This window comes from Ambystoma mexicanum, chromosome 2q (genome assembly GCF_040938575.1).
Source record: "Ambystoma mexicanum isolate Mex_15411 chromosome 2q, UKY_AmexF1_1, whole genome shotgun sequence".
Taxonomy (NCBI): domain Eukaryota; kingdom Metazoa; phylum Chordata; class Amphibia; order Caudata; family Ambystomatidae; genus Ambystoma; species Ambystoma mexicanum.
The window spans coordinates 949,474,948-949,496,058 of record NC_090924.1 but is presented as its reverse complement, the minus strand read 5'-3'; the positions used below and the strand labels follow the sequence as shown (position 1 = coordinate 949,496,058).

The 21,111-nt window shown below is 44.5% G+C and overlaps 1 protein-coding gene across 3 annotated transcripts in view; it reads left to right on the top strand.

The window, feature by feature from the left end:
• The window catches only part of SP4 (Sp4 transcription factor), a 449,599-nt gene that overhangs the window by 223,684 nt on the left and 204,804 nt on the right, over nt 1-21,111 (top strand). For all 3 annotated transcript variants that reach the window (XM_069648255.1, XM_069648256.1, XM_069648257.1), the window contains one exon: nt 4,783-4,982. In XM_069648255.1, coding sequence (XP_069504356.1) covers nt 4,783-4,982 — 200 coding nt within the window. The remainder of the gene's footprint in view (nt 1-4,782; nt 4,983-21,111) is intronic.

Here is a 21,111-nt window from a genome sequence, read left to right as displayed (position 1 = left end):
CGTATTTATCCGTACAAAATATGCTTATTTTTACTGACGTTCACATGTGACATCATGGTAAATATATTCACCTTGTAAAAGCAAAGAAAAATATCGAGGCTGAGTACCCCAAAGGAAATACACCAGACACAGGCTTATAAAGATTCACAGATCTTTATTCAAATAACTGTACAGTTTACGAAGAAACAAAGTATCAGATAGCTATCTGGCCCTCAGTACATCACAGCGAATACCAGCCCTTTCGGTGTGAGAAGTGAGAGGTACTGGACGTCTAAACATTTACATCTTTTATACCTTTTCCAATCGTAATGTCCAGCCCCTGTGCAGGTTAATAATTCTCGGTCTAGGGTTCGTGCCGAGTTCACCTTTAGTTTATCCAACTATATGCACGGGGATTATTTCCAGTTTGTACAACAACAAGTCACAATGGCAACAGTGTATCTTCGGATTTAACATTAAGCCTTAGTACACATCCTATACAATGTAGTTCAACAAGTGTTCACGTTTAGTATTTAAACAACATTGTATTTGATGTATGTCTGCGGATCGGACTTGTTGGCGCGGGTAATCCTCGATCTACAGGTCAAACGTAGGAAAAGGTCTCATTACATGACCCTAACATTTGGCCTACGGGCAGTTTAGACATTGACTTTTGTGCGAAGGTCAGGACGGCTAGGTTACAAGTGGGAAACACTGTCCACTATTTTAGAACACAGAGTGACTTTGAAATCGAAATCGAAATGGCGGATGGACCTAAAATGGCAGCTAAGTCAATCTAAGATCGGAACTTTGCAACGCGAATTTCTTTGCAGAGCGACTGGGCTTAGGCCAATATATACAATAAAGGAGGTACAATATGGTATCCCGTTTAACAACCTGCTCACACAAAATTGCTCCCGCAGACACGCATATAACGCTGCTTCCCAGGACCCACTTGGGAACTTGGTCTAATGTATTTATTTATCCATTTATAATGCGTCTTAGGCCCAGAGGCAAACGGGTGCAAACAAAGAAACTTGGACAAGCCATAAAAAGCACACTAGCTAAAAAATTAACACCATAAAACCAGGTTAAAAAAAAAAAAAAAAGAAACGCATCTAGACATGATAAAAACCGAGAACAGAAACAGAGTAAAAAGGAGAGCGAAGTTAAAACAGATATACAAATAAAACCATCAATTCCCAGTGGTAAAATAAGCTCTAGGGCATGAATCATGTTAAATGAATTGTTTTCATGGTTTTCTTTAAAGATTCAAGAGACATATCCAATCGTAAATGATGGGCCAATTTGTTCCAAAGGTGTGGGGCGATGACGTTAAAAGCGCATTTATCAGCCCTCTCCAGCGTTATCTGGGACATGGTAAGTAGATTACTCTGATTAGATCTTAAAGAGGGCAAGTATTGTTTTACTTGCGGCCTCTGTTTAAGGTAAACCCGATTTTTTTTTTTTTTTTTTTTTTTTTTCTCCCCAAAAGACATTTATGGGGTATAGTGAGTATCCTAAAATGTAGCCACTCTTTCACTGGTCGCCAGTGCAGTGCTCTTCGAGCCAAAGTAAAATGTGATGTATGCTTAAGGTGGGCCATGACCCTAACAGCATTGTTCTGGAGCACTTGTAGTTTGGCAAAATTACTCTGTTAGGTGCCCACAAGCAAGCTACCACAGTAATCTGTTTTCGCTCTTGTTATTGCCCGAGCAATCGTGGCACAATTACCCTCCAAGATGTACGGCTGCATCCACAATAACAGCTTTTAAATAGTATGCTGGTGAGGATACCAATGCATTAATGTGATCTTTCATAGACCCTGGGAAGAACATTGACGGTGCAGCTGCACCAGTAAAACTCTTGTATGAAGCGGGAATTTTAAGATCTAAAAGAGCAGATTATGTGCTTTGATAGGTTCTGAAGCTGGATTGTCTAGGACCCAAAAGATCATGCTCTTCCAAGTGAGCCTGTATTTGTCAATAGGCCAGACTGTCTAATATTTTCAAAAGCGAGAGCACCTTAGTAATAGAGTGAGTAGTTTGTAGCGATGTTAAGATCAAGAGAAGCTTTTTTCAACAATGGATTGATCCATGCTTGCTTATGGCACTCTGAAACAGAGTCTGCTAAAAAGGAAGCATTCACAAATTGTGATTGCCGCAGCAAGTATTTGATCACAGGTCTTTACAACCTTAGAAGGGCAAGGATAACCAGGACAACTAGTAGGTTTTAACAATTGTATCATTTTCGGGAGGTCTGATTCAGAGACCTCCCTAAAAGAAAGATGGAGACGCGTTAGCCAGTGTTGCAGGCACATTTGTCTGCTTATGTCCTTTTTAAGATTGGATACCTTATCGAAAAGAGCCCGCTGTATCTTAGTACACCACAGGCTTTTCCAATTCTCTCAGGATCTTGAAAAGTTCTTTGGAATTAGAACTCGCAAGACTAATGTGAGAATAAAAATGTTCATTCTTAGCCTGCACAATGGAGTTCTTAAATTGTCTGGCTAACAAGTTATATGCATCTTTATCTGAGACAAGAGAAGATTTTTGCCAAGCTCTATAAGCTATGTTCTTTTTGGCACGCAGACTAAGTAAGTCTTGAGTAAACCATGCCTGCACAGTGGTCTCTACAAAAGTGGATTTACGTGTCCTGGCAGGAGCGCGGTATTATCAAGAGCCAATGATAGGCTCCAATGATAACATGCTGCCATTTCATCAGGCGAGGAATGAGAAGTTGATATAATGTCCGAAGTTGATATAATGTCCGGCGGTTCCACAAAGGGTGCAAGAGAAACATAATTTTATGAAATCTGTGTTTCACTACCGAGACCATGTGTGGACAATCCTACGGTTAAAAGTTAAGAATAGGTAGATCAAAATGAATAAAAAAGTGATCAGACCAAGGACAGGCCGTGATCTCTGGCTGACCCACAGGGATTTAAGTGATTTTCACAAAGCTGAAATGTACGAGGGAGAAAGGACCGAAAATGATTTTACCGAAAATTACTTTGTTTTGTCTCCGCTGAACATTTCAGACTATCCACACCTCCTTATGTGCCTCCGTCTCCAGCATCCCTCTGCGACGCTGGTTCCCTTCACTTGCATGTATTGGAACTGGCGCTGCAGGGTCTGCTTTTCCTTTGTTTTTCTTATTTTTTTTGTTTTTTTCAAACTTTATTGAGACCGGAGCGGGGGACACACCCACAACACCTGCTCACATTACAGTGAAGAAGGGTGCGGGTGACACCTGCGCAACCCGCGCCGCCCTTCTTCACTGTAATGGTTTGTATGTTATATTTGTTCGAATTTCTATGCTATACAAGTTTTTCATACCGCCTAAATTCGGTCAAATAGGCCATATGTTTTGTTTTCTAATGTCTTTTTGGGTGTTTCCACCCAGAGGTGTGCCAAGAGTGCAGAGTCAATCCAAGGTATGACCATCCTTGTGCGTGGGTTCTGTGATAACCTGTTCAAAACCAAGAACTCCCAGTGCCTGATTAACGGAGGCAGTCATATGGTCCTGGGAATCACTAAACCAAAGATTAATATTAGAAGATGGTTTCAAGATTAAATAAAGAAGTGATAAACATTATTCTTCAAAGAAAGCTATATTTTGAGGTGGCCTATAAAATAGAAAAACACTAAAAGTACATGGATTTAACCATAAATGTGACGAGTAACAATTCCACTCCTTCCGACTCTTCTACGAAAAATTACAGTAACACCACCACCCCACTCCCACACCAGTGGATCTATTCTTAAGTATAATATACCCAACAGGTACAGCGAGTGCTAAATCGGGACCCGAGGTGTCTAAAACACTATCTATATTCCCATCCAGTATGTAGTCCGCAACTTCAACAGCATGCTTAACCAAAGAGCGTTTATTCAGGCAAGTTTTGAAATAGGCACTTGAAGGGAAAAAGGATCACGTAAATTCTTACTTAATATGGCTTGCATTACTCAGATTGTCCATAGGCGTGTGCATATGCTTTATTTTATCTAGCAGTTTGGAAGAGGGATTACCCACACAACTCCCTAAATAAGAAGGTATATGTAAAGAATAAGCTGTAATGATAGGAAATTGGGTAAGCATATGGCCCAACAGGTCTACACAAGTCTGACTAGTCCTTGAAATATTGCAGGCATTCGCATTTAATGGTTGTGTTCTTTATCCTCTCTCCTCCTTTTTTGTGCCTTTCCCTGGCAAAGTATTTGTTTTTGTGGTTCTTGTGGGTTCTGCTGAATCGCACCTTATTGGTGAAATGTATTTTGTATCCGGTGTGGAATTGTAAACTATGGGATTTACTGTATGAATGTGTTTGCACTTTGTGGTTCAATGTATGACTCACAGTCCTGAGAAAGACCTTGCATGGATCGAAAAACATGTTGGCTGTCGGAACATCTGGTTTCACCCAAGACAAATAAGAACCAACTTTATCGTTGTTTGATAATAACCTATTTGTAGCCATAAGGCACATATCATGACACGCTGTCATCAAGTAGTAATTGATTGAGTGCAAGTTGGTCCAGAATTTTCCTCAATTGTAACTACACTGCATTGGATACTGGTGCAGCATGGGTGCCCTGAAGTGACAAGGGTAAATCCAAAGGCAGAGCAAGCTATTTCATGCTTATGATTTTAACTAAGATACCCTATAGCACAACTATTATCATAACAATGCCTTTTATGTCCATATGGGTGAATTGGGATTGCGTTAAAAATGGCTGAAATCCTTGTTTTATTAGATTTATTTTAGGACCGTAATAGGCTCTTTTTTATCATTGTTTGTCTTAGAAGCAGTAACGAACCAGGAAAGAAGAAACAGCACATATGCCATATTGAGGGCTGTGGAAAGGTTTATGGCAAAACATCTCATCTACGAGCACACCTGCGTTGGCATACAGGCGAAAGACCATTTGTTTGCAACTGGATTTATTGTGGGAAAAGATTTACCCGTAGCGATGAGCTTCAGAGACACAGAAGAACACACACAGGTCAGTTTGTCACTAGTATTTATTCAAGAAAAAAGAAATTCTGATTCAAGATTACCTTTTAATATGCTTAGGAGCTGAACTTACAGATTGAATTATCAGGCAGTGGAAGAACTTATATCCTCCTGCTTCAATTACTTGAATATTTGATTGTTTTTGTTGAAAGTGAGGGGATAGCTCAAGAACAGCACAGGACTGTGCAGGGTTTGGGAAGCCAGTGTTTGGGCTGACATATGTTAACAGTAGCGCAGTACTGTGATTTGCGGGCTGTGCGTCATTCGGGCTAAGTCCATGATTGGTTGCGGTTGACAAAGCCACTTTTTCAATGCTTGGCTGAAATTAAGAATTGTAGGGGCATTCCGAGCCAATACAGGATTTAGTTTCAGTGGCTGGGTGATGTGTAACCTAATGATTGTTTACAGGTTCTGTTTGCGAGTGAGTTGTGGTTTTAGCTGGTTGGTTGATGGAGTTTAGCTGCCATGTTTGCTCAAATCCTGGCAAGGTCGACTCAGCCTTTCCTCCTCCCGATGTCGATAAAAGTACCAATTTCGATTGGGTAGTAAAATTGTATATAAAAATGTTCTGTGTAAAGCGCTTTGGTAAAAAAGTGCTATATAAATAACAAATTATTATTATAACAAATTATTTCTTGTGACTGCTTTGTAGACGATGCAAGCAGTTTTGAACAGAAGCCTTGCCTGGAGATGAAACCAGGTTGTGGGTGATTCGGTCCATGCACCCGTAATGAGGCATGGTGCGCCGTGGTGGTCTGCTTTTAGGTAAGAGGGCTGAAGGGCTGAGGTGTACTGGAAACGGGACCTTAGCAGCTGTTACTTGATGCTGTATGGATAATAAAAGAAGACTTTAAAAGAAACATCTTCATAAATTAGCCTCATCAAAGGCATCTGAGCTTTTAGGAGAGATTCCTCCTTTTCAAGGACAACAGTACTGTTACGCTCACCTGGCTCCCACAGGGGCGTCGATTTGAACTGGACAGCTGCGGTCTCCACCAATGTGACGCATAGTGCCGAGATGACAGACTGGACTGGCCCACCTAGCTTCGTTTGCTTGTCCCGTAGGAGTAGTCTTCTGCAAATGGAGAAAGGGAATTAACCACCCGTGGAGTTGAGTGTTAACCCCCACCCCCGCTGTTCTCCCCACTGATCACCTTTAATGTCCCCTTTTATAGTCTCACCTGATGGTTTGGAAAGATGAGCTCTCCATCCTGCATTGAGCGCAGGGGCGCGTAGATAACCAGTTGCTTCACTGGTTCGAAGGAATTGGTGAGTTCCAGAACAATATTGACTCTGAGATTTCCGGCGAGACGCCGTAAGTATATAGTTCGTAAGAGTTCAAATGTCTGACTTTCACTCTTGTCCGATTCCTTGCAGGTTGCAGCTTGACCCTAGCGAAGAGTTCCTCGTGGCAACCGGTAACATTCAGGTAAGGATTTGTATTATCCAACACAGTTCGATAAAATGTCAGTGTGTGTCAGTGTGTAACCTGTTGCTTTCTCCCTTATTCAGGTGCTGAGAGAAATTATGAAGTCTCGGGAATAATGCCTCCGGCGGTACAATTAGGTAAATTTATTGTGGTGAGAAGGATTCCCCTTGTTTGTCCCTTTGTTTCACCCTGCTGTCCTTTTGTTCCTCTTAGGGGCCGGGGTACGGCGAAGATGCGGTGGAGGCTGCGCCGACCCGTGAAGAGGAATAGTACCCCCGGTGGTAAAATCGGGTAAGTCTATGGGAGGTAACTAATATTGCCTCTGTTTATTCCCTTGGCTCACCTTGCTGTTCTTGTGTTCCCCTTAGGTGCCGGAATGCGGCGGGAACATGCAGAAGGATGCGGTGGATAGTGAAGATGCTGCGAAGGCCGGTGAGTTCAGCGCGGCGCTGAAGCAGGCGAGGCAACGCGCATAAAATAACTTCTTTCTTCCAGCTCGAAGGCGCGGTGGATCGGGAATTCGGGTAAGGATCACAGGTATTGCTCTTGTTCTAACCTTTTCTCGATCTTTCTCCCTCTTTCTAGGAGCTCCAGACTCGAGGCGGGCGTGGCAGAAGACTGGATGCAGACTTGCAGGCACGGTGAGCGTTACGCTGCTGGATGCAGAATAACGCGAAGCGTGTGCTGCTCTTCGGGCGTGGTTTAAGTAGCCTCCAAAGTAGTCCCAGGTAAGTATTCCTCCCGACCCCACCGGAGTAAAAAAATAGTCCCTAGGTAAAGTAGTCCCTTCCAAGCCTCTTTTGGCTTGGATCTCTTGCAGCATGGTCTGCATCAGGTAAGTTTTAATCTATGAGCCTGGCGCCTATGGCGCCAGGACTGATTCTCCATATGAGCCTGGCGCCATAGACGCCAGGACTGCACCCAAATAGCACCTAGCAGGGGTTGTTGGGCTTGCTTGGAATAACTTGATGCCTGCTTCCGGGGTTGCTGGACTTGGTCTGGATCCCCGGGGGTAGGCATCATGACAAGTACAAAATCATTGACCTGTTTTTCAATGAAGAAATTCACTTGATGCTCTACCCGTCATACCCGTCATCATAAACATCACAATTGAGTGTGTCTGCAAAATTGGGGGTACATCCGATTGATTCACACATCAAATAAAAGTCCCATCCTGAAGCAGGCCTACTAAACAACCGACCAAGAGCGTTTGGGGGAAAAACACATCATGGCATAATGGGCCGAAACGAATGTCGACAAGAACACTGCTGGAGTGACTGACCTCCTTCCCTTTCAAAAAGGATTAATGAATGCTGTTTCCAGTCTTGACTTTCACACAATACGTTGAAACTGCATTATAGGTATGGTGTGTCACAAGTGCTAAAGTCACATCTTACTAACCCCTAGGCGCAATATATTTTAAGAGCGTCAGTGTCTGCTAGAAGGAAGTTGTGAAAAATGTATCTGTTTTGTACAATGGTTATAAACCACAGCTGTTCTTTTTTAGTAAAAATGAATACATACATCTGTTGGACTATATGCTGAAAGTGATGGAAGCATAAAGTAGTGCAACTACAAATGAGTGTGATGCAAAGGGAGGGATAACCAGTTTCCTATTATATTCAGCATTGCAATTGCATTACACTACAAAACAGCAAGAGTGAAGTACCATAATCCAATTCTCATAAGTGTCATAGAGGGGTGTGAGAAACCAGAAGGTGTCTCACCCGCTAGTCCCTGGGGATCCATCATTCAAGTGGCCGGGACACAGCCATCGTTTTTGGATCCAGTTCCAGGGGGTGGACCAGTGCAGGAGGATCACCTGGGTGAGGGGTCCTCGGGGAATGGGAGTGAAACACCGGATGGTGAGACACGGTAGCCCCCTCTTTCCTGTAATACCTTTACCCCATCCTGCCCGATGGGATATTTAGAAACTCAACCCTCCCCCTCCTTTTCATGCAGGAACACTTTTACACGGACAGCCCGCTTTAGGAGAAAACAAACTCACACCCGAGCTGTGTACATGGCATGTCCCAATACTGTGGTCAGTCGAGGTCAGGCAGTTATCGACAATCACTCGCACCTGACTTCCATCACACTTCCCCACACGGATAAAAGGCGGAGCACAAGAGCACACTCTGAGTGAGGCATAACGCACGAAGATACAGCAGTTTTCGAGTCGGCAGTTGAAAGAAGATAGAAAGATGACCAGGCACAAGAGGTTTGTGAGAGGGGCAACACCCTTGACCTTTTTGGCAGGAAGTCCTTCAAAGCAGAAAACATAAGACCAGGTAACCAGGCTGAAGAATCCTGCATTATATGTCAGAGATACCGAGGGTTCTCTTCCGTAACTGACCAACGCGGGGAGGAGCAGCAGACTCCAGGGTATCATCCTTGGCAATAAGAACAAAGAATCGACAGAGAACAACACAGGCGGTGAGTTGGGGAGACTGATGCCAGACCGGTCTGTGTTGCAGTCAAGGTTGCAAGCGGAAACATTGTGAAAACGAACATTGTAAAACGTGTGTGCTGAAAGACGCAAGTGAAGCTAAATTGCTGGTGAATATGTGAACATTAAAAGGAAAGATAAAATACTGTTGAGAGTGGTCCGACACTGTTAATGTGCACAGTTGACAGTCTCTGTACGGTATCCTGACAAGAGAAACAAAAGTAGAAGGTTGATGTGAAGTGTAAATTCTGTGAAGTGAATCGAAGTGGTCCTGCAACGGTTTAAGCAAAACCCATCGCACATTAGAAAGTCTTCGATTCTGGTATCAAAAGGGATCATAGCCCGGACAAGGGGGACCCCTGGGTCCGAGCCCGAAGGAGGGAGACCAGTCTTTAACTTGTGAGAGTGAAAACCCTGACATGGGAAAGGAACTTTCTGTTTTGTTTGTTACATCAGGCCCTCTGCAATAAGAGACTGTCATTACGAGAGAGACTTTGGTGGAAGGCCCTGATACCTTATGTATTGAACTGTTACTTTGTGGCCAAGAAGCCAGAGTGTGTGCAAAGCCTGCACATGCTGCCTTGTCCTGTGCTGAAAACGTGAGGAACGGAAGCCAACTGCTCGACTATCCTGACATATCTGAACACTTTTCTTTTGCATTCATTGTTATCCCACACCAATTTGTATTTAGATGTAAAGATTGGCTATAGGTTTATTAGTATACGCCCTTTTATTTTGACAGACTCCACTATTACTGCATTATTTTTATTTGATTGTAGTAGCTTGCTCCCATCTTTAGATTTAGGTTAAGATAGACATTCTACCAACCCATTGAAGTCCAATAAACACCCTTGAACTGTGATCACTTGTGTCTGTCTTCACTGTTTACCATGTTTTCCTTACAGGGGAGAGTGGTGACAAATGGTGTATTGTGGCATGTAAGACTCGGCCCAAGGAGAAGTCTAGCATCCTTGTTTTTTATGACTGTCTGGTGGAGTAGAGTCTTGGGAAGTCCAAGATTGAGACTGCTGCAGTAGTCAATCGTAGAAAAAAACAGCCATGTCACTTCCACCTTGTGATTAGAAATTAAAAAGCGGAGTGCGCCCGAACACATGTAGCTGAAAGTGGGATTTCATAGACCGTTCTTGGGCTTGCATGGTAAACGAGAGTGAGTCATTGAAGGCAATCCCAGATGCACAGCCAGAGTAGAAGGGGCGCCTATAGAGTGGGACTGGAGAAGTGCTGAGTGGGAGCGGGTGTCACGACCTGCAGAACCTCCCCGTTCCCTCACCTCACCTGAGTGTTCAATGGTGTCTTCGTGGGTCTCGGAATCTTTCCTACTCCTTGGTCTCTTTGGATTTCTTTTCCTTTTTCTGATGTAAATAAGGGCGAGCTCCCTCGGAGGCCACCGTGACCAGCAGGGAAACATGGTCAGGGGGAACCCCAAGGAGCAAGCTCCCAAAAAGTCCAGGGAAAAAGCTTTATTTGGCAAAAAAACCTGTTGTTGTTGGCAGAACTTGATTATGAAAGCAGTGGAGGTGCTTGATGAGAAAAGTTATTGAATTGGGTGGTTTATTACACAGAACCACATGGGTAAGTAATCCTTTCCTCTTGAGTATGAATGTCTCTCTCCTCGAGGGGATGTCAGACTCAATTGCAGAAAAGTTCCAGGATACAGCCGTAGTAAGGGGTACACGGCCTAAGAAAATAACTAAAGAAAGGATCTAACAAGGAAAGTACGAGCACCGTAGAAAGAGTAGAGGGTTAGGACAGTCACCAATGGAATTGAAACTGAACAGGAGTAGCAACAGATGGAAACGTACTTCTGAAGAGAGGATAGACCAGCAAATAGAGAGAGGAAAAAGAGTCGCCAGAAGGAGGAGGCTGAGAAGGAACAAATGAAAGTAGCCGGCGCCTTAACAAGTTGGCGAAAAGATAGACAAAGTAGAACCAACCCGAAAGAAATAGACTGTGCCGGTGCACAGAGACCGCAAAACAAAAATAAGGGAAAATCACTGATAACAGTCCAGTGGAAACCCAAGGAGAAAGGTAAGTTAGACTCGAACAATTAAAATGCACTCAAAAAGGAACACGGAAAAGAGCAGATGGAAAATAGAAAACTAAAAGTAAAAGTACCTCAAGGGCGGACAGCACCACAAAATAGAGGATAAGAAGAATAACAAGCAGAAAATAGTAGGGAAGGAAATGCTACCAAAAGAGAGGGAAAGAAACTACAGAAACGAGAGGAACGAAGTATGGCAAGAAAACGCTAGTACAACGGAGCGAAGTACAAGCAAGCGCAGGTCCAGGAACGGATACAACGCACCATGTATCTGGAAATGGTAGCCTAAATAACAATGGCGGCCATGATGGGGATAGACCAGACAGCAGAGGGCGATTCTAGCGAACATAGCCCACAGCCTCCAGCGATTCCAGTACTGCCAAGGTCGGAGCATGACACCAGGGGAGATGAATGGCAGAGCCCATGTATATTATTTTAGTTATTGCCGCATTAAAGGAATGGTTCGCCCAAAAATGTTTATTTAAAAAATAGATTGGCGTTTTTTTTTCGAAGTCCCTATGTAAAATTTTGAGCAATTCAAGCTCAAAGATAGCACATGGGGGCATCCATTTTCTGAAATGGATGGCCACCGCTGTGCTCGCTTTGGCTTTTGCGGCACTAATGAAGGAAAAGCCAGCCAGCTGTAGTAAACAAAAGCTACCACTGGGTGGCTTTTCCTTCATTGGTGCTGTACGCGTAGGACGGGGACCGGAGACTACAGGCAGAAAAGCTGCAGCTGCATCTCGGTAAGTGGTATTTTTTAAATAAAAATAAACACTAGCTGCGGTTTTTTTTTTCTAAGTTTTCCGGGCTGGAGGAGCCCGGAAAACTTAGAAATAAAACCGCAGCTTTAAAAACATTGTATTTATGTTTACGGTAGCTTTTGAAGCGACCGCAAACATAAATACAACGTTATTGTGTTTGAAAATGCTGCGGTTTTTCTTTCTAAGTTTCTCAGGCTCCTCCGTCTCCCCCAGGAGAGCACCGGAGACCCAATGTGAAAGCAAAGGCAGGCAGAAACACAACACGATTGTGTTTACATGCTGCTGTTTTTCTGCCTAAATCTGCTTTCCCATTTGGGGCTCTAGGGCTCCCCGTGGGGAGCCCTAAAGCCCCAAATGGGAAAGCAGATTTAGGCAGAAACACTACGCGGTTGTTTTCCGCAATGCTAAATGCTGCAGTGTTTCTGCCTAAATCTGCTTTCCCATTTGGGGCTCTAGGGCTCCCTGTGGGGAACCCTAAAACCCCAAATGGGAAAGCAGATTTAGGCAGAAACACAGCACGGTTGTGTTTGAAAACACTGCGGTTTTTCTTTCTAAGTTTCTCAGGCTCGGAGGAGCCTGAGAAACTTAGAAAGAATAAACGCAGCGTTTTCAAACACAATAACTTTGTATTTATGTTTGCGGTCGCTTCAAAAGTGACCGCAAACATAAATACTACGTCTTTAAAGCTGCGGTTGTATTTCTAAGTTTTCCGGGCTCCTACAGCCCGGAAAACTTAGAAAGAAAACGCATCTAGTGCTTATTTATTAAAAAAAATAAATAGCACTTACCGAGATGCAGCTGCAGCTTTTCTGCCTGTAGTCTCCGGTCCGCGTCCTCCAAGTCCCGGCACCAATGAAGGAAAAGCCACCCAGTGGTAGCTTTTGTTTACTACAGCTGGCTGGCTTTTCCTTCATTATTGCCGCAAAAGCCAGCACAGGCGGGCAGCCATTTCACAAAATGGATGCGCCCATGTGCTTGCTTTTTCAATTTTTGAGCTTGAATTGCTCAAAATTTTACATAGGGACTTTGAAAAAAAAAAACGCCCATTGTTTTTTTTTTTATGTTGCCTATCTATTTTTTAAATAAAAGTTTTTGGGCGAACCATTCCTTTAAGGTGTAAGTTATTGTTGAACAAAAAGTCCTGTTGATGGAGAAGCAAGATGAGTTTGAGCTGGTGTTGAACGTTGTTAGCTTAGATTGTTTTTTTTGGCTCTTACTTAGCCTCTTTAGGAATTGAGATTGAATCCCATCGTAAATTATCTGGCATCCATTGGGGAGTTTCAGACCTCAGCACATTCCCTACATCACCCAGTTATCAAAAACCTTTTGTATGGGCTAAACAAATATTTTACACAGACCCTCATTTGGTTTGTGTGATGCTGGAAATGCCTTATGGAGGGACAAGGCCCTTGTCCTACCACTTCTCTGTGCATGTTCTCTGTTTTCTGCCACTGAGGTCCAGCCAGGACCGCTGGCAGTGTAGCTCTTCATTTTATCTTTTGGTGAACAACACCCATGGGATACCCTTATGGCACCCATGGGTGGGGCTACACCCTTGTACCCCTTATGTGTGTTTTGGGCACTTGTGTTGCCCTCAGAGCAGGATATGGGCTGGTGGTAGCTACAAGCTGACTTTGCAGTGGCTCTGAGTGTCCTCCATTTTGGAACACCTGGGCCGTGCATTAGGAATCAATAGATTCTTGATAGAAGGCAAGATGGCCACTGTGGCCTCTTGGTTTCTATTGCCTTTTACCTTGTTTCCCAGAAACCTGGGAAGACCTGACTCTGTCCCTTCCTCCTGAATGGCTGTTGGGTGGAAATACTGTATATGTCTCTGGGGCTACCTCCTATCTGCCTGACCATAGCCTTCCCATGTGTTGTGTGTTGGGTACACCCTAGAGGTGGGACCTGTATGAATGGTGTGTGGGTGTCTGGTTTATGTGTGTGTAAGCCATGACTGACACTGACATGTATGCAGTGTAGTGTGCTTGGGTACTTACCCCACTCCACATTCTTTGTTATGGGTTTCTGGTTTGAGTGAATGGCCTGAATGCCTTTGAGCCTGATTGGATGCCAGAGTGAATGGGGAACAGATGTGTATATCTGGCGACCTCTCACTTACCAATTTGTTCAGAAGCTCATCTTGAAACTGAAGTTGTTCAGAAGCTGAAGCTGAAGCAAGAAGAAGCTGTTCCTTGAAGCTCAGCTGGAGAAGTCTGCTGCTGCATTTCTTCACTGTAATCCAAAAGTCGTTGCGTCTCCCAAGGACTGATCCAGAGAGGACCTTTAGAAGGCGACCTCTCCCTGAGCTACGAGGGACCATTGTGCAAAACTGCTGCTCTTCATCCAAAGTGCCCTGGAAGCCAGTCCTGTGTGCCTGCTGTTCTGGAGAAGGGGTCTTCCTGAGTCCTGAAGAGGAGTGCGAGTTGAAGAAGTCCATTGGTGTCACCCCGGATCCAGAGGTTCGTTTCGTGACCGCTGGAAGCTGTTGTCTACTGCCCAGAAGAGGGGGTAAACTGGCCTAGTGCTGTTGGACACCTAGAGCTGCGAAAGTTCCAAACTGCATAAGAGCATTTCAAGGGACATTCCTGCCATCATCACTGACCACTTTTTCCCACCGGAGAGGGTCCAGAGTCGATGAGTGCAGAGGAAGGTCTGGGGGTGGGTTTCCGCCAACAGAAGCTAACTAAGACATTCCGAGGGTCCAGACTTGGTGTGGGTCCGAGGTTGAGTCCAGGTCGCCAGTAGCCGTCCAGAGGTCTGGGCTGCGGCTGCAGCACTGAAGAACCGAAAGTTGGAATGCTGCGATATTCCAAAACCAGGCACCAAAAGTGACCTATACAACCGTCAATGCCAGAATTCATCAAATGGTCCCAGGGATCTTACTCTCATCTGCCAAGCCTTTAAGGAGCCCACAAGTTTCATCTTCACATGACTTCTACAGTCTGAGAAGTCGTTGACCAAAGGACCTCGAAAAGTAAAACTGCTGCACTTCAGAAAGATTTTGGTTCCATTTTTCTTCTTGGACTCAGCATCCCTGTGGCTCCTTCTTTCAAGGGGGGGGTCCATACTCGTAGGGAATTGTCGAGTGAAACCGAGAAACTCTGCCGCTTCGCCTGCCAAGGCACCAAAGGTACTGTGATGAGGAAGAGCATCTTCTAGCCTCAGGAGTCGTCCAGTGGTCCCAGATTCGTCTTGGATCCTGTACTCATGTGGCCTCTCGGGTACTTTGGCGTGGTAGAATCTTTTTGAAAAAAGCAGAAGGTTATTGAACATTATTGAACTGGGCTGTAAAAGACAACATAAGTTACTCCCTAACGTTTCCATTACAGGTTGCCCAGATGGGGGGGATCCTCACACAGAATTGTCCATCTAGTGTAAAGAAAGCATTCTGCCACTGTTCAAAACTAACCTGCCTTTCCTCCCTATTCACTGCTGTTACACCTCACTTAATAATTCACCTGCCTATTTAAAACTGTCTGTAGTTGGTGCATCTATTACTGACTTTACGTGTTGTCTGGTACAACATAGACAGTATGTATTTGCCATTCTTTGAACACATTTTACAAGTACAAAGTGTTATTATTTATGTTTATGTATGGTAGTGGTAGAAATCCTATTTTATATAAAGAAGGTGTGTTGTCACCTAATGTAGTGTGTGGACAGTCATATTTGTGGGGGCTTTGAGGAAACATTGTACTTGAGAACCAGCCTGCATAACCTCCTGAAAGCTTAATCCTTGCTGCTTGTCCACTGTAACCACGTTGGGAGCCTTGTTGCGGTGCTCTCTGCCTTTACCCCACCATATATGGGGCAGAAGTACAGATACCCCCCTCCAGTCTTTACAATTTGAAACATGAATATGGTTGTGGCTGCTCTGGTCTGCACATCTTTAAATCATTGCCATCGATGGGCATCTGAATGGTGAAAGATGGCCTTCTTTGTAGCAGTGATTTATGCAAGACTTGAGAGGCGAGACTTTTTAACTTCAAGACCCAGGGTTTGTTCTTAGAAAAACTGTTTCTGCCTAAGGTAGTCTGCCTTTTCAATGTCAACTGGTAAAGCTGCATAACCTCGACGCAAGATGAGCCTTGATGGTTTATTTTTGTCATCGGTTACTTAGTCCAATCTCTTGATCACCTTTGGTATACAACGAGGCAATCCTGCATGCAATGCTTTTATTGCTGAGTAGATAGTATCATGCATTACGTAGTCAAACAAAATCCAGACGAAAATGCCCTGGAGAAGAGCCAAGGAAATGGTGGTGGCTTTCCCGAGACATGTAACATCAGTGGTCATAAGCAAAGCATACACTTGGGCTTCTCCATTTGTAAGAACTACTCTATGAACTTCAGTGACACAAGCGGTTGTCACAGAACAGGCACACGACTGATAGTTTTCAACACCTTTAGTCCAATAGCAACACAGGAGGGATGGAGTGTGTCGGATGGGAGGGGTATTAAACTCAAAAAGGGGAGAATCAAAAAATAAAAAGTGATTGAAGTGGCAAAATCAGTGTGCCATTCCACACAATTTTAGGTCCAGATTCCTTTCCTTATTCTAGTTTTCAAAATTCTAGGTGTCCACACAGGAATGTGTTCAGTAAGCACACGTCATTGTTGGTATCCTCACCTGGGTTGATGTCCTGGTCTGTGGCTTTGTCTAGCCCTCTGAACCTTCCACTGGATTTTGGGCTAGGGCCCCTACCTGGTTTTATTTGGAATCCTTTTCGCAAGGGTTGGCCCCTGGCAGTTGCAGAGCTTAGGTTCTCAGAAGACCTCCTTCTGTAGCCTGTCCATTTGACCTGGACCCCCTCTAAAGCTCTGGCTTAGCTGGCCCAGCCACCTCATTACCTGGCCCTTGATACTATTTGGCCCTTTTGGCTTGGCCAGCACTGGTTAAGCACTCCTAGTTTTTGTTCTCTAGCTCTTCAATTCAGAACCACTATCTCTCTGGAGCGCCCCTCTAACCCTTTTTTTCCAAGTGTTAGTAGAGTGATTGAAACCTTGCGTTATCTGATTTGTTGATCTGTTGTCCTTTGCCTAATGGTTCCAAATCCCGCCCAAGTTTGCATTCTTTTGTAGGAGTTGCACATTTTTTCTTGATGAGGATTGGCTTGTTACCTGACTGTCTGCACCCAAAACATACAAGAACCCTATCTGCCTTGTTGTGATTGGGGGGTTAACATAGCGATTTGGGGATCCACTGCCCACACTTTTAGTGTTTAAGTTAATTTCCCTCCTGTTGGCGCACTGCGTTGTGGGCTGACCTTCACTGCATGTGTTTTTGTTGTCTGCCATATAATTTTTGCTTAGCTCTGCCTGTTGTTCCTGCATATATTGACAATGGAGTTATCGTTCTTGGGGTTTTCTCCTTGGACCTAAGAATGCAGGCATACCTTCCCTACCCTTGAAGCACATTTCCCACTCACTGACATTGAGGAAGGACTGGGGAAACTCTAGGGACCTTCCTTATACCATCTTCAGGAGTTGACTTTCAGGGCTGGTGCCTCCCCCTGGCCACTAGATTTCCCTAGCCTGCTTCTACTGGTGATAAACAGCGGACCTCATTACTGGAGACTAGTGCTGGATCAGATGCCAGTTTTGGCCAAGCTATCATCCAGAATATGTTTCAATCAGTCTTTTTCACTGTCCTCGTTTGGATCATGCTTAGTCTTCGCCTAGAAGTATGGGGGAAATGGATGGGACATAGAATTGAGATACTCATTCTGGTGACTACCATACTCCTAGTTAATTTCCCTGGTGTGAAGAAGTCCCTTGCCTGTGCCCGACAGTGGTAAATAGGGTCGTCACAAGGCTGGATACTCAGGACCACCCCACCTTGTCCTTGACTGAGGCAGGGGAATGCCACCTGTATCCCACTTGTAGTGTCTATCTCCCTTTAGAGTGATCTCAGGATTATAGTGTGGCAGTATACCAATACCCCTTTATATTGAGAGACTCTGGTTGTGGCATTCCAAGCTCAGGACACAGACCATGGAACACAGTGGCAGTAAGTGGGCAAGAGAGGAGGTACAGCTAAGGCAACCACTGTCAATTCAGGAAAGCAAGCACAAGGATGGTCCATTCCAGGCTATCCAAATGCCATGTGTTGTATTCAAGACGGCTGCAGAGCCTGATGTTGGTTTAGCCTGCAGTACTGTGTATGTTGGCAGACATTCCCTACTTTCTGCTGAACCAAGTTTGGGAGAACCATGGAGTCAATCTCCTTTTCATATACACTAAACATGCACAGGTATCCCCACTCTGGCATCTCACGGCCCAATGGGATAAGCCAGGCCCCTGTAATAGGAGTAGCCAGTTTGAGCAGGATGCGAGGGGAAAGGAGTAGATGAGAGAAATGCGAAAGGAGCAGCTGACATAGAGGTGGCAGAGGAAGGGCATTGTGGAGAGGAGAAAAGGAGAGACATGGATGGAGTAGATTGAGGTGGTGAAGAATAGACGGGAGGATGAGGTGAGAGGAGAAGAGGTGGAGATGGAGGAAGACACTAGAGGTGGGTTTGGAGGACTGAATACATATGCCAGAAAAACATCATTCTAGCCTTCGGACATGGAGTCAAAGGGAATAGTAGGAGAACAATCAAGAAGGAGGAGGTAGGAGAGAGAGCAAGAAGAGGTTGAAGGAGAACTTCTGGAAGAAGTTAATAAGATAAAAAAATGGAGATTGAAAAGGACAGGAGAGATAGAGATAAGAAGAACATCAGATGGGAGGATTGGAAGTGGACCATATAGAAAGTGGGGAGGTGACTGCCAAGAGTTATCAGATGAAGGAAATGCTGAAAAGCTTGGAGAAGCTCATGAGACGTATTAATAAGCAAACTGGACAGAATGTGCAAAAGTAGGTTGCACAGGAGGGAGGAGGCAAAGACATGAAGAAGTTGGTATAGACAGAAGGTGTTCTTATTCTTGGTCCAAGAGACGCAAGCACCCTACCATATCAGTCCTGATGAAGTGCCACAAAACATGCGTGGTGAAGAATTTTCATAACAGCTTTTAGTAAAGTGTTCATTCTATTAAAGGCACAAAGGCAAGCATTATGCTTCTAGTCCTTTATTTTTAGTAGCTCAAACAGCCAGATTTAAGCAATAACATAGTAAAGATTAAACACTTTGCGATCTTGAACTATCTTGAACAAACCAATAAAAAACAAATAACCCAGAAGTCCGAGGGGCAACTGTAGTCCTAGCCCCCTAGCACACAGTCCAATTTTCCCAATTAGCCATAGTGTGACTCTATACGACCCTTTGACTTCTTAACAAGTCCTCTTTCATAGCTGGGCAGGCGTTGCAGCTTCCAATTTGAAGAGTAACCAGCAAAAACCATACTTGATAGATCCTCCTCTTACCGGAATACCAACGCTCCTCTGTTCTGTCAATCGGACTTAACCTATTTCCCTAGTGACATGTAAAAAACAGTTATTAAAGAGCACCAGAGAAACCTAGTTCTCATAATGATATCACGAAGCAGTGATCATCAATATTTGAATAATGTGCAAATCACATTTACAGACCCAGATTATGAGCATTAACAGGTATAGGGCATGTCATTTTCATAAATACATCAACCATATATAGAGTGAGACTATTGCTCATCTCATGTCACGCGAAATATCCACACCTGCTTGCTTGACTCCATCTCGCTAAACGTGGCAGCATCAGAGAGGGTAGATACTGTGATCAGCAGCTGCAATCTCCGGTCAGACCCTGTAGGCCTTGTGACATCCTCATAGGCCTTCGGATAAAGCGGTATGAAAAGATTAGGATTCTCCCGAAATGCTGGATACGAGATCAGCATAGATTTGCACTTGATGCATCTGGTGATATGAAATGCCAATCTTTGGAGAGATTAGTCCAAGCCTAAACGTCAGAAACTTTCCAACATGAAATAAGAGACAACAATGTTGTCAACTTACTGGACAGTGCCATACAGGAGACACTAGAATTCCAAGGCCAAGATCTCAATAAATCCAATACCAAATTGATGTCCCACAGGACTGTATAAAAAGCTGGGGGCAGAAACAGCATGTGGATTCTCTTCAACATGCGGCATACAAGAGGATGTTTCCCCCCACTCTCTGGTCATCTACTACTTTGAGCCTTGCAGACATTGCTGACCAGAAGGCATTCACAGTCATATAAGCCTTCCCATGATCTGCAATGAATTTCAGAACGAAGGCTAGAGGCACTAATACCAGATGCACCTCCCATTCTACACACCAACGTGACCATGCTGCCCAAGAATTCACTGAGCTCTCATGATGTGGGGTTCGCCAGTTATCTCCAAAGCTGACAGCCTTTCTCAAAAGATCTGGCATGCTCCACCACAACCAGAAATCCTCCAAGCCGCCAACACTAGAGCTCCATTCAGAATTTATAGATACAGGTCTCCCCACCCTCCGGGGAGTGATCAGAAAAAGAGGCTTTCCGGGAGTCCAATTGGAAAATACAAAATGAGTTTCAGAAGAATTGAAAACTAGGCTTGCATTGTCCATAACAGGGTAGGGGTCTGCAACCTTTGGCTCTCCAGATGTTTTTGGACTACAACTCTCCTCAGCTCATGGCAGCATAGTCGATGGTGGGGGTTAATCAGAGTTGTCCGAAATGTCAGGTTACTGGTTCCTGCTTACCCCCACTGCAGACACATTGTCCATCTTGACACGATGCAACATTTCAAAGGAGCCTGCCAGAAGCACCAGGCAATTTATTACAGTTGCAGTGCTGGCAGGGACCTCATCCCCCCCCTACCTCCCTGTCGACCCTGTCCTGCACCTTGTTCCCCAGCCATCTCGGCTGGCATCCGACTCCACTACTAGATCTGGGGAGCATCCGCATATTACTATTCCGGTCCAGCAACTAGAATAGCTCCACTGTTGCCTCCTTAAAGACTGTAAAAAGATTGTGATGTAAATGAGTTCTCGAGTGTCTGTAACTCCCTGCACTGTAAGGGAATGGGAAATATGGCTTGATGGATGATGATGGGAGCCACATCATCCTGTTACCTCCGGCCACCGCCTAAGAGCCTTTGGGTATTTCTCCAGAAGCGCCTTTTTGTTGTGTGGTTCTTCTTCGCTGAAAGTCTGAGTATGGCTTCCAACGTGCATCAAGAAACCTAGAAATTCCATGCTGCGAGAAGACGTGAGCTCTGACATCTTCTGGTTTATTAGGAAGCCGAACTGTGCAGGAGTCCAATTGTTGCCTGAACTTGCTCTTTTAACTGATACTCATCTTGCTCCTTGATAATCATTTTATCCACACCGATAATTATCCTGACACCTTGTTCCTTGAGCGCAGCCACCACTGACTTTATCAGCTTGGTGAACCACCAGGCCGCAGACAAGAGCCTGAATGCCATGCTCCTGAATTCCCAACACCTGCCTGCCCATTGGAATTGCAGG